Source organism: Arachis hypogaea, chromosome 14 (assembly GCF_003086295.3).
Source record: "Arachis hypogaea cultivar Tifrunner chromosome 14, arahy.Tifrunner.gnm2.J5K5, whole genome shotgun sequence".
Lineage (NCBI taxonomy): Eukaryota > Viridiplantae > Streptophyta > Magnoliopsida > Fabales > Fabaceae > Arachis > Arachis hypogaea.
This window is the reverse complement of record NC_092049.1, coordinates 133,914,607-133,928,839: the sequence shown is the minus strand read 5'-3', so window position 1 is coordinate 133,928,839 and position 14,233 is coordinate 133,914,607. Positions and strand designations below refer to the sequence as shown.

At 35.0% G+C, this 14,233-nt stretch overlaps 1 protein-coding gene across 6 annotated transcripts; it reads right to left on the bottom strand.

The window, feature by feature from the left end:
• Positions 1–8,235: 8,235 nt before the first annotated feature.
• On the bottom strand, positions 8,236–13,814 carry LOC112744311 (flowering locus K homology domain). Of its 6 annotated transcripts, none has more exons than XR_011871431.1 (9): positions 13,187–13,814; positions 11,860–11,961; positions 11,114–11,335; positions 10,571–10,629; positions 10,372–10,463; positions 10,146–10,275; positions 9,376–9,667; positions 9,009–9,085; positions 8,236–8,537 (listed from the first exon to the last, which is right to left on the bottom strand). XR_011871431.1 is itself a non-coding variant. In XM_025793890.3 (9 exons), exons 1-9 carry the CDS (start codon positions 13,637–13,639, stop codon positions 8,525–8,527), a joined length of 1,194 nt encoding a protein of 397 aa, XP_025649675.1. In that variant the 5' UTR covers positions 13,640–13,814; the 3' UTR covers positions 8,236–8,524. The 6 variants fall into 6 exon arrangements, 1 of the variants encoding a protein (XP_025649675.1); XR_011871429.1 differs by having other exon boundaries at positions 9,376–9,438; XM_025793890.3 differs by having other exon boundaries at positions 9,376–9,438; positions 10,146–10,258.
• Between the last annotated feature and the right edge of the window lie 419 nt (positions 13,815–14,233).

Here is a 14,233-nt window from a genome sequence, read left to right as displayed (position 1 = left end):
CCATGAAGCTGAGGTATCGGTGACCGAATGCAGCGTCTACCAATCCGTCGATGTTTGGTTGGGGGAAGGCGTCCTTCGGACATGCTTTGTTGAGGTCCGTGTAGTCGACGCACATTCGCCATTTCCCATTAGATTTTTTCACTAGTACGACGTTGGCTAGCCAGGTCGTGTAGGGGAGTTCTCGGATAAGGTTGGCCTCGAGTAGGGCTTTAACTTGTTTTTTGACTTCGGTGGCTCGGTCCGGTGACATTTTTCTTCTCCTTTGTGCTACTGGTTTGGCTTTGGGGTCCACGGCTAGACGGTGGGACATTAGGTCAGGGTTTATTCCCGGCATGTCGGCTGGCGTGAATGCAAACAGGTCTCTATTTTGTTTCAGGAGTTGAGAGAGCTCCTCTTTGAGGTCATATGGGAGGTTCCTATTAATGAAGGTGTATTCATCCTTGGTTGGCCCTATTTGTAGTTTTTCCATATCTCCTTCTGGCTCTGGCCTGGGTTGGCCGTCTTGTCGGGCATCCAAATCGGCTAGGAATACTCCGGCCGCATCTCGGGATTTCTTCCTTAGGGCTAGGCTGGTGTTGTCGCATTCGGCTGCGACTTCTCGGTCCCCGTGGATGGTGCCGACGGAGCCGTCGTTGGTTCTGAATTTCATAAGGAGGTATTTGGTAAAGATGACTGCGGAGAAGTCATTGATTGTTTTCCTTCCGAGGATCACGTTATAGGCTGTGGAGTCTTTTAGGACTACGAATTCAGATAGGATTGTCTTCTTCTGGCTGCTCGTTCCTATGGTGATGGGAAGTGTGATTGAGCCATCTGGTTTGAGGAAGTTGTCTCCGAGTCCCGTGACGCCATGGCGGTGTGTTTGGAGGTTGTCGTTGTGGAGTCCGAGTTTATCGAAGGCTCCTCGAAAAAGGATGTTTGAGTCTGCCCCGGTGTCTACCAGTATCCTTCGTACGAGTCCTGTTCCGATTCTAGCTGAGATGACGAAAGGGGCATCCTCGGCTGAGGTGCCGTGTTGGCAGTCCTCTGGTAAGAACGTTATCGTATTGTCGGCTGCGGAGATTGGGACTTGGTTCCTTACAGCCATTACCTTGAGGTCTTTCTTCATTGTTAGTTTTGACTTGCTTGATGCGTCCTTGCCTGTGATGACATTTACTATGATGGTTGGATCTTCCTCTGGGCTTTCCCTGGGGGGTTGCTTTTGGGTTCTCGGGTTACGTCCTTCCTTCTCCGACGACCTGTCTCTCTCCGCGCGTCTCGGTTCTCTGATGATTTTGGCAAATTCTGGGAGTTTGCCGTCTCGTATGGCTTGTTCAAGGGCGTCTTTAAGGTCGAAACAATCTTGTGTTCTGTGACCGTAACCTCGGTGGTATTCGCAGTAAAGGGTTTTGTTGCCTCCTGTCCTTTCTTTGAGTTGCCGGGCTTTCGGAATGATGCCTCGATCTGCTATTTGGTGGTATACCTCGGTAATTGGTGCTGTCAGGGGCGTGTAATTAGAGAATTTGCCTATTCTTGGTGGTCGGCTTGTCGGCCTGGGGTGGTCCCGTTGATTCTCTTTGAGTGTTGGGTTTTGGTGAGAAGCCGAATTGCCGCGCTGGGCGTTGCCGTGCTGCCGCTTGTTGGCGGCGACGACCTGGCTGACTTCTTCGTCGTTGATGTAGTCTTTGGCGACGTTCTGGATCTCATGCATGGTCCATACCGGTTTGGTGGTGAGGTGTTTGCAAAAATCTTCGTTCATTAGTCCATTGGTCAGGCAAAGGCTTGCGACGGAATCCGTGAGTCCGTCGACCGTTAGGCATTCGTCATTGAAGCGGTCGAGGTATTTTCTTGTGGATTCTTCTTGTTTTTGCGTGACCCCTAGTAAGCTGATGGGGTGTTTGGCTTTGGTGATCCTAGTGGTGAACTGGGCCATGAATTTTCGTGTAATATCGTGGAAGCTGGCTATGGATCCGTTTGGGAGGGCGTTGAACCATTTGATCGCTGGCCCAGCGAGGGTTACCGGGAAGGCTCTGCATCGGACCGCGTCGGCCGCTCCTTCTAGGTTCATTCTGGCCTCAAAAGCCGTTAGATGTTCTTGGGGATCCTTAGTTCCATCGTACTTCATATCGGTAGGTTTGTCGAAGCCTTTGGGGAGTTTTGCTCTTAGGATTCTTTCTGTGAAGGGTGTAGCTCCCATTATTATATGGTCGTTTCTCGTGCGTTTGGTGTTTCGGTCCCTCCGATCTTCGTCTGAGTAGTGTTGATAACTCAGATCTCGAGAAGCGCTGCGGTTATGTTTCTTGTTGTATCGCCGTTCTGGCAATTTCTCGTGTCTGTGATCTCGTGATGAGCTGCGACCGTCTCTTCTGTCGTGTCGTCGGATTGGCGACCTACCGCGGCGTGATCTTGATCTAGAGGTTGCATGGCTTCCGTGCTCGTTGTTGTGTTTTCCTTTATTGGTTATCTTGCCTTCGAGTTCCTGAACTCGGAGGCAGAGATCCTGGATGATCTGCGCAGCTTTGTCGCTGGCTTTCTCAGGATGTCGTCGGTCCGTGACGTCGTGATCGTTCGCGTTTTGGACAGTGCTTGCTATTCTCGCTTGGTTTGTGGCTTCACGGTGCTCGGGGGTTGGGTTAATCAGTTGAGAGTCATTCTGGCTTGAGGGGGTTTCCTCTAGGGCGTCCCCCATCAGGCCCAGCTGGCGCAGGTTTTCCACAGACGGCGCCAATGTACGAGATGTCTCTGATACGGTTTGAAGGGTGGATCGGGAACCCGCGGGCGAAGCTGGAACCGGATTGCTTGACTGGAACAGTGGGGGGAGGTACCTGCAAAGACACTCCGACGCTCAAGTCAGAATGGATCTGAGAGGTAGAAGGTGTGAGGAATCAATGAATACCTGGAGGGACCTGGGTCCTCTTATTTATAGGCGATGGTGAATATCTTTATCTTATCTTATTTGGCTAAGATAAGGGAGATATTTGAGTTCGAAAGTTGGTTAGAGGCTTAGAAGGGCCGGTTTTTGGGCCTTCGGGTCGAAGCGGGTTGTCCCCGGATAACCGGGTATGCGGGATCCGTGGGTCGGATCCGTAACAATATCTAATATTTTAAATGTTATATTTATCTTCGAATTTAATGTTATTCCACCTTTAAATTTGATACGAATAATTCGTATATTGAAAAGCCAATAACATTCGATTTCAATTTATAAGTAAAATCGATCTACCAATGATCACTAGTGTAAAAACTTTTTCTTTAATTTTGGAGTATTGATAATTAATTATTAGAATTTGAAATTTTATACAAAAATAATTTGAGAAAAAGAAGTGTTAGAAGAAAATTTTAGTTATATTTTTTTAATCCGTACAAAAAGATATAACATAACTGATAAAATTGTAACATCTACAACATTCACTTTATTAATTATTCATGTTAAATTTAACATAGAACAATATTAAATTCATTTAAAATTTTTTGAAACAAAAATAGAACGTTTGTAATATTAAAAACCAACTTAAAAATTTAGTCCAAATGCTAAAGATTAAAATAATATTTTATTCATAAAATTATCTTTACATAAAAAAAACTATTTTAAAATATTCATCATACAACAAATTATTCATGAAAAATAATAGCAATATAGCTTAACTTATATATTAAAAAATATTAAGTCACCAAAAATAAAATATTAAAAAATATTAAAACATTATATGAATACTCTAATTTCATTTATAACGATAACATGTATATACATATGGATAAATTATGTTGCGATATACCATATACACCACTAATCACTATGTCAACATCATTATACGTGGTGAAATTATATTCTTATACATGACAATTTTTTTTATTGGACAGGATCTACTCCCATATATCAACATGCAATGTTAGCATATGGTTAACTGAAAATACTTAACGAATTAATATGAATAATTGAAAAACAACTTAGTAATCGTCTTGAGTTAATTAACAATTTATTGACTAATTTGAGGCTTGGATGAAATGTATTTGAGGTTTAACTCTTCGGAAAAAATTTAAAATGTATGATTTGCTAGAGAAAATAGTTTTAATTGTTAATATTTTAAGTGCGAGAAATGTACGAAGTTAGTCTCACATAAAAAAAATTATAAAATAAAAGATCTATTGACTTAATATCTTAAGGTTTTGAGTTTGTAGTGATGACGATGAGCCAACAGTCTTGCTATATTTAGGGATGGCAATATCACCCAAACCCGAGAGTATCCACCCCGCCCCAATCCGTTCGGAGCGGGTTCTTAGGAGGGGTGAGGCGGGGTCGGGTTTAGGTAATACTTGCCTCTACCCGTCCCGCTATATATATAATATATATAATTTTAATATATAATATGTATAATATATATAAAATAATTAGTAAATGATTAATAATATTGTATCATATTTAAATTTTTACTTTAATTTATGTTATGTATGTGATGATAGTTATATAAATTTTAAAATTTAATTTTATTTATTGGATTTTAATAATTATAGAGGCGAGTAGGAGCGGAGCGGTACCCGCAGGAACGGGTTAGACTTCAACGTTTTACTATCCGTGAGTAGAAGCGGGACAAATTCTATGCGAATTGTTGTACGGCGGAGCGGGGTCGAGTAGAGCAAAAATCCGCTCCTACCCGCTCCGTTGCCACCCCCAGCTATATTATTAGAGTCAGATTTCCTCAGACTGTATGATTAACTATCGTTTGGTTGCAAAAACAGTATGCATATATCAGCGGATACGTACATAAGTATACTTTTTTCTTTTAAAGAAGTATTTATGAAATTTTGGATAGAAATATTGGTCATGTGGAACCTTTTTTTCTTGGTCCAAATACTATTCATAAAAATAGCAATTTCAGAATTTAAACACCGGATGTTACAAATAAAGTGTGCGCGGAGATCATAGACTATTTCTTTACAAAGATACCAATTTTGGATAGATAGCTGTCGGATTTCATTTTACTCATTTTAAAACACCATACTCTCATAATTTATTCAGAAACATCACAATTCCACAATTTGGCCTTTAGACCCAATTTTCTCAAATATTAAGTCAAACAGAAGCGATAGATACGTGCATTGTTTAGCATCCAATAATTAGGGTTTAAAAAAAAGGCGAGATAAAAGTAATCTGCTAAGAGATTTGGATATTTGTAATATAATTTTGTTTTAACACAAGATAAATGTATGAGTTTTATCCGCATCAAAAAAGAAAAGAAGCAAAAGAAAAGTATGAGTTATATATACCAAAAAAACAAATATTTAACTTACATAATTAGATTGTGTAAAAGAGAATCAAATTTTAAATTATTTATAATAAAATTGTTGAAAAATAATTTGAATGATTAAATAATTTATCTCACGTGATATATGCCATAGAGGATTAAGAAGCATGCCAAGCTATGAATATGTCATCAAATAGTTCAAAATTAAATATAAAGGAGTTTAAACATATTTGAAAAATAATAAAAAAATCAGTTCAAATATTTTAAATTTTTTATTTAATATTTATTGATTATCATGAGAATAATTATATAATTTTAAATATAATAAATATATAATTACTAATATTCTGTATATAAAATTATAAATATTATATTATATAAGATAATTTTAGATATTGTTTTTTAACATTATCTAAAGTAGTTTTATAAATCCGGTTTCTTGTTGTATATGGGAGTGAGGGAGTCTCTTTCGCTGCTTTTTCTTCCCACGGTTAGTTGTAAGAGTTTTGTAAAATTAGCTCTAATAATACAATTTAGGAATGAGTTTTGCAAACGAAATATAAAGTCAAATTCTAAATTGAGCTCTAAACTATATTCAATCTTATAATACCTATACAAATTGTGAAACTAGTTGAAGCGATATTAATTATATATAAGTAATTTTATAGATAACCTGAACCTTTATCCACATTTTTAATAAATGGAAATTCGTGAAATCTAGTTTAGATAAAATATTATTTAGTTGACACTTGACAATGCTATCTAAGTTGTAATGGCTTGACATCATCACACAAACGTCATAAAGACTTTGACATATAGTAATGAATTTAAATTAGTCATCATTGGTTGTTTCTTCTCGTGTAGAATAGTATTTGTGAATTTTGTTCTATTTCAATCTCATGCATTAAATTGATGAAAATTCTTCATGTGGAGTTCTCTTCTTTTTTCTTTTTTTTTTTTTCTCTCTCTCTCTTTTTCGTTTTCTTTTTCTGGTTATCACTCTGTGTGTGTATTTTAATTTTTATCAAAATTTGAGAACAAGTTTGTCTTGAGTCTTGACTTTTACAGTTTTACTTTGCTACTATCCATTGACTTCCTTAAAACGTGCATTAATTAACCACTGCCATACTTTCACCTAAGCGTAACAAAAGTGACTAAGGGAGCCATCAATCAATGACTAGGTTTTCATTTAAATCTTCCTAATTACTTGAAGATTTTTATTTTATTTTCTTAAAAGTGCTCCTGTATAATTTTTAGGCACTAGTTAAGAAAGTTGACAAACAAAAAAAAGTGGATTTTAAAACTTTTCTTTTTAATGGCACTCTTTTTCTTTGCGAAATATCTAAATAATATTGTCTTTTTTTTTATATAAAATGAACATTTTTTTCATGCAAAATTAATATAATATCATTGTAGTCTATTTTACCAATATACCGTACAATAATCATTATATTATATAATAGTGATAATTATTTGGTTGAATCAAGTTAAATAATAATAATAATAATAATAATAATAATAATAATAATAATAATAATATATTATTTTTGTAATAAATTTTATTTATTTTAATATTTTATAACATAATATAAAAAATAACTTGTTACAAAAAGTTTAATCTAAAGTATTTTATACATTTCAATATTAATGATAAAATAAATAAAACTTAGTAATTAATATATTATTATTATTATTGTTTAAATCAACCAAACAATTATCATTAATATATATATAGTGATTATTGAAAAATATTTTGGTCAAATAGACTAAAGTGTATATTATTTGAATCTTGTAAAAGAGAGCGTATAATTTATAGATAGAGGTTAAGAAAGTGGCATATAGATATATTGCAAAAGAGCAGAGTGTTATTTTATATTTTCTTTATCTAATTGATTTATGCCTTTTTTTATAAGAAAATTAATGAGTTTATTTTATTCTTTATGATGAAAAGATTACAGAAGATATAATTCAATTTTACAAATATAACTATTAGGGCGTGCTTGGACCCTAAGAAAATGTATTAATCTTGTGAAACAAATAACACAACACGTAAGTCGAGAGTCTGCGCGAGGTTTATAGACACGAGAAACCTAACATAGTGAATTCATTTACCAAATCTATTCCTTTCAAGCAATAAATAACGGGGTTTGCATTTAGAAAAAAAAAAAAATTGTTCAAAGCTGAACTATTCAATGTGTATTTAATATTTTATCTAATAAAGAGCTTTCTTCTTCAAATTAATGTTTTCAACAATCAAAGATATCGTTTGTTTGAATCGTAATTTATACGAAAGATATATGGTTGGCCGCAAGTAATACATTTGTTATATATGTATTATGTAATGATAATTGGTCTCAAGGCGGAAGAAAATTTTAAATTCTAGTGTAGATAAAATTTAACCAAGAGCTTTTAATTATGATAGTGAGAGAATTTACAAATGATTAAATGATCATCTTTAAATTTAAATTATTCTGCTCTCTAGAAGCTCGGCTCATTTGTCTGAACTCTGTAATTTGCATTATTTTAATCGTGGTCCTCAGAGACTAATATCTCAACTCTCAAGCAACAATGATTGATGAAAATGATCAACCTAAAAAGTAAAAACTTTACCTCTTCTTTCTTTCTTTATGCTTTTGGGCTTTTGGCTCTATTTTAAGGATTTCCACCCCCTTTGACTTTGAAGCTTTCTAACCTTCTTTCTTCCAGCAAAAATATTTCCATCTATAGGTAGCCTTTGACATCATTATCATCAAAACTGACTCTGATTTGAGCACAATATCTTTCCATTTTGCACTTTAGTTTAACATACACAGTATCTCTCTTTCATTTTATGAGAATCATTTATTTAAAGTAAACCATAAATAACTTTACGGACATACGGCTTTCAAAAGCCTTAGCAACACCCTTTAGTCACAAATAAATGAATAATAGCATGTAAGACGGCATAAACTCATAAAGCCAGTCTTAAAAAAAAAATTTCAAAGCTAGGCCAAAACCTCAATGTGTAAACACAAGATTTTTATACTAGAAAACATATATATCTTGAACTATACTAAAACAATTCATATGATACATGCTTAGAGAAGTTTCAAAATAAACAGCTGAATATCCACTACAATTATAATATATTAATATATTAATATAACATTATTAAATATACGGCAAACCAAAGCTATCCACTAAGTCAACATCTTAATCTTATTAACATAAACAAGCACCAGACCCAAGGGCAAGGGGAAGGGAACCAACATATCTGGGATTCATGGCAGTAGATCGAGTGATAGACAGGAATCTTTTGAGGTTTGTCATCTTTGGCAACTGAATATACCAGAAATCTATTAATTTCAGATGAAATCATGGCAGGTGTTCACAGATACAGCATGAGATGAATTTATGCTCCATATGCGTGTGCGCGAGCAGCCGCACAGGCGCACATCGAGCATGACATGAATAATGTAACTATGTAAGCAAGCCAGCAAAGTAAACTAAAAAAGCTGCAACTTTATTTAGAAACATCTGTTTGTGAAAAAAAGGGTATAACAAAAAAATGTAAGCCAGACGTGAATACCTTGTATCCAATAATCATTTAATAAGACCAATTTAATTTAATCAACTAGAACGCTAAACAATTTTGCACTGTCAATGAGCCACAAAATCTTGCCTTTTGAAAAAAAGGGTTAATTACAAGAAGTAAAGAAATGTAGCTATTACAAGGATAAGGCTCTTTCTTGTTTGCTAACTCTAACAATAGTTTTACAAGTTCAGTTGACCAAATTCTTGATTACTTACGTCGATTGTTGAGCGCCAGCTTGTTGTATCAACTGAGAGTATATATATTCATCAACTCTCTGTTTTGCCAATGCTACCTGCTCAAAAAGTCAAGTTACAACAAAAAGTATGAAAAGCATTGAAATAGTCCAAAACCAAGGGGAGAAAAATGCTTGTTAGTTATGACTTCCCCAATACCACAAATTTACAGCAATAAACAATAAAAAATATATTCAAAATTCTTGGACAAGTAAAAACTAACACCAAAACATTTTTGATAGAGGGACCAAGTTAGAAAAATGTCATGCATATGGACCAAAAATACATTTTAACATTTTTTTTTTAAAAAGGAAGATTACTATCTAATAGTCAGTAATAAATGAGACACCTGTTCAGCACTGCCTCCAAATTGAATATGCCTATGCTTCTGTTCACCTTTTCCGCCATAAACCTGCAATAGTTTTGCAATCGATTAAGGTATAAATCAGTTCTGCAAATTCAGAAAAGACAGTAAAGAGTATTATAAATAGTGACTGAATTCAACAACAATCATTTAATTTACACCATATATAATGGAATATAAGAAAACACATTCTTTGATTTATGTACCACTCGCCTTTAACTTTTATGTCAACAACAACCAAATCTATGAGACTGTTGATTTCTCAAGTTACCTACAGCTGAATTGGTGAAATAAATTAAGTAATAAAACATGCTAATTGCTTTTTCAAATAAAGAACTTAATCACAAAATCCTCAAAGGTTTTCCATAATAGTCATTCAAGTAATGCAGAATTTCAATTTCCTCATACTTGGTAATGTTTTATTAAAACTTTTTTGTTCCCTAATGCAGTGTCCATGTTCAATATAAGCACTGAAAAGTTTTTCACCAAAAAGGTAGAACACAAATATAGGTCCAAAATGGATATTGGTATGTCTGAGTTTATGACTCTATGTTTTACAATTTTGAGTCTTAAAATGGTTTCAAATATATTCACTTCATTTGTGACATGTTTCTGATCCTATGCTTATGTTAGTAGCATCATAACATGAATGCAAGTAGCCCCCCCAAAAAAACGACATAGGCCTTCAAATTGATGCTCACATACTTGAGCCATGGATCTGCTTCAATCCCAGTAGAAGAGACTAGACCACTAACCTTTATCATGGCTCCAGACTCACTTCTGATCCTTGATATATTTGATCCGCATCTACCAATCAACCCACCAACCATTGTTTCCGAAATCAGCATCTCGAACGTAACATAATCAACTGCAAGATTGGTTGTCCTAGAGATGAAGTGGTTGTAAGACAATATCCAAAACTTCTTATAACTGCTAAAAAGGCAGCTGAAAGTTGTTCTTATATAGAAAACAATAAATAACCTGAAGTTGGATCAAGATATGTTTGTGATGGTCGAATTGCAGCATAATTATATGTTGGGCTGATTGAAATAACTTGTCTCGGGGGGTTTTCCCTAAAACAATGAGTAGATATATAATGTCACACACAAAAGAGAACAATATAAATTTCAAATATATATTGGAAGCAGATTTGAAGATTATACAAAGTTCACTACCACACCTTAGTTGACAACCTATCTCCTCCAAAGCCTTCATTACTGCAGGAACATCTCCTGATAGCTAAATTAAGATGAATGTTGATTGAAATTCAGTTGCAGAATCAGATAATTGAAAGAATTACAGAGTAAAGCATCTAGAGATTTGGAATCCCCTTAAGAGCAGACATAAGTATGTATAATGATCTACATCAAATTATAAGTTTGCTGATAAGAGAATTTACCAGCAAAATTTAGAATATTTAGATCCAACTAATTATAGCAGCATTCATATCAAGGAGAGAAATTATCTTTAGTCTAAGATTTCATAATACATCTAAAACTTTGATTCGGCCAAATTAGATAGATAATCCTTCATCTAAGAAATAAAAATAATATATTATTCAAATAATCATTTTTTATATTTAAACCATAGAATCAGGTATACTTCATGAAGATTCAAATAACAGAACCCCCCCCCCCCCCCCAAAAAAAATTTAATATAAATTAAGTCAAAACACTTAATCTTCCATAATTAAAATGGATGAGCAACATTTTAGACATCCAACCTGTACAACTCTATCAGATTCAAGGGCAGAAGCACATAAAGGCAACTGGTTTGGTGCAAGAACTGTAATTGTGGCACCAGAGGAATTCCTCAACTTCTCAATGTTTTGACCAGATACCCCTATCAATCCACCTGCCTGGGACCCAGCAATCAAGAGTCTTATTGTATTGGCAGCCACATGTCCTACTGCAACTTTTAATGCTTCAAGATTGCTATCATCTTCCTGTTATAAGAAATATAACTTCATCAATTCATCTACTGGCAAAGACGGACAGAAGTAGCACCCAGTAGGGCCAACAAAAAAAAATTACTAACTTACGTGCATATTGGTCTCAAAATAGTGGACACAAATTTCTAAGTGGTAAAGTACCAAGCATAAGTACTCAACAATGATTAGGTTAAAATACCGAACATGGTTTATATATTATAGTTGATCATGCAAAAAAGATCTTCCAAATTGTGATTCATGACTCACGAGTATGTATTGTTTCCAAAACTTTGCTCTATCACACATCAATTTAAAAGTTGATAGATAGAGTAAATGAGTAATGACATGGTAGTGTTATGAATTAATAAAATATACACTTTCTATCAGAATATAAATATAAATATTTAAATTATATGCATATATAAAATGAATAATAATACTAGATCATTTTTTTAACGGTAGTGTCAATGAATTCAAGTCATAATGTAAATGAGTGAAAAGCTTAACATTGTAAAATCACTCACTCAAGATCACTTTACCTTCAAAATTAAATTGGCTATTTGCTCTAGAGCTTTCTCTGCGTCAGTAACCTTTTCTTCATTGTCTTTAGAACTAATAATGATAACACGCTCTTCATGTCTCTGCCCAGACGGTTCAGCAAACAATAATTACTCAGAACAATAAAGTAGAAATTATCTTATAGTTGTATGGTAAAATTCTCCCTAGAATCTGAGTGGTGTCCCTTAATCACAACTAACACCCGAAGCTCCTTTCTGTTTCATCCACTTAGGTTGGGTCCTATTAATCCACCCTTTATTTTTTCATTAAATTAAATGTGTTGTAATAGTAAAAAATGTAGAATTGGTCAACCTGATAAATGTTTTGATTTTTAAATCAATTGTCTTGGAATGTAAAACATATTTTATGATATTTTCTTTAAGAGAGGAATAAGGAAAACATGGCCACCAACACTATCCTATCCCTTTTATGTATAGTAGAAGTAGATAAAAACCAAGAAACACAAACTGTTTGAATTGTTATGTTATTATATCTTCCCAATTTGCACCTCTAAGCTAGGAATCATAAGCTTCCTGTGAAACTTTAATTCTATATACTTTGTCTTACTTTTATTAATATAAAATATAAATGATAAAAGATAAAGAAAACTGCTTCCAAAGCTTGTCTCCACAGCTCTATCTTCCCATTTATTTCCTCTTCCAATTATCTAATAGGACTATCTGCCTCAAACATGCACTATACAGTGACTTGGATATGTTCAATAATCATATCCTAGACCAGGTGAAAAAAGAAAAGAGGAACAAAAAAAAGCCTTGTACACTGATGTAGTTATACTGTTATAGGAAATTTGTTGTCACTCAAATTGTGTTCTTACTTCTTACAGTAGTTACATTATCCTTCTTTTTTACTGCTCGAATGCACACAACCCAATCTCCATTCTGCTCAAGAGTCTTCACAAAACCTCCATCAAAGCTTAATTCTATGTATTTTCCACATCAAGCAAAATCAAACATGAATATTTTTAAATCCGCCCAAGCATAAAACTACGTTAATATGAGTCCCTTCTTGTCTTAAACTGTGCAAGTGTGCATAATTGCACATTTCAAAAGCTTCAGAGCATAGCTGAGAAGCATAATGTCTCGGATCATAGCAGATTAGTAACAGTAAAGATAAACACGCTTTCTGAGCTACCAAACTTGGTTCCAAATTCCAAATCCAAATTAGGGATCCCAAACAGAAGAAAAACCTAACCAAGATTTTACCCAAGTTACCTCCCCGAACTATTTTTTTCCTCTCTCAATATTCAGCAACAAAAGACACTAATGAAAAAACAAATTACGTGCTTACAGCTATAGCGTCGGCGATTTTGATGGTGGCTCTGGTAGCTTCTCGAATCTTCTGTATTCTGCAACCTTCTTTCCCAATGACCTTCCCGATCTGCCTTGACGGAACCACAATCCTGAATATCACGTCCTGTCCCTTGGCGCGCTTCGCCGCAAACAAATCTGCATCGGCGGCGGTGCCGGGAGCCTCGTCCTCACGGCGGCGCTTGCCGCCGGACGATGGGGTTCCGGCGATGGAGGAGTCATAGGAAACCTGGAGCGGAAGCTGGTGGTGAGGGAGTGGAATATGGTGCATCTGCATCTGCATGGGAAGAGGCATGCTCATGGGCATGGGCATGTTGATGTTCATGTTGGGGATATGCATGTGCATGTTCATGTGCATAGGAATGGATGGTGCCATTGGGTTCTGCTGGGGAACCATGGGATTTATTGGAATTTGACCTTGCTGCTGCGACATAGATATTAGATAGAAGTAGCTGGTTTTGGAGGGTTTGGGAATTGGGAGATGGAGATCGGAGAAGAATAGAGGAGCTGGTTTTCCAGGGAACGACGATATAGGGTTTTGTGGATGTGCAATGACCAATATGCCCTTCCTTTCTCCAGCAGGTACATCCGTATAAGTTTTTTTTTTTTTTTTTTTTTTTTGGTTTCCCAAGGTATCCCCCAACCCGGCAGGTCAAGGACTAATCCGTCGCGGTACTGAGCACCATTTAAGGGTTTACCGCTGGCCAATGGGTTGCTGCATGTACAAGGCGGGATTCAAACCCCCGACACTTGCTTAAGCGGACTAGTGAGCTAACCACTAGACCAACCCAACTTGGTTACATCCGTATAAGTTTATTAAGGGCTTGTTTGGGTTTTTTTTTTTTTTTTTGAGTTATTTTTTTAAAAAATCTTACGAAGAAATAAAAGTAATTTTATATTTGGATATTTTATGTAAAAAATATTTTTATTTATTAATTATATTTAGATATAATAATATAAAAATATTTTTTTATTTTTTTAGTGTTTTTATTTTTATTATTAAAAATTTACTAAACACGTTAAAAAA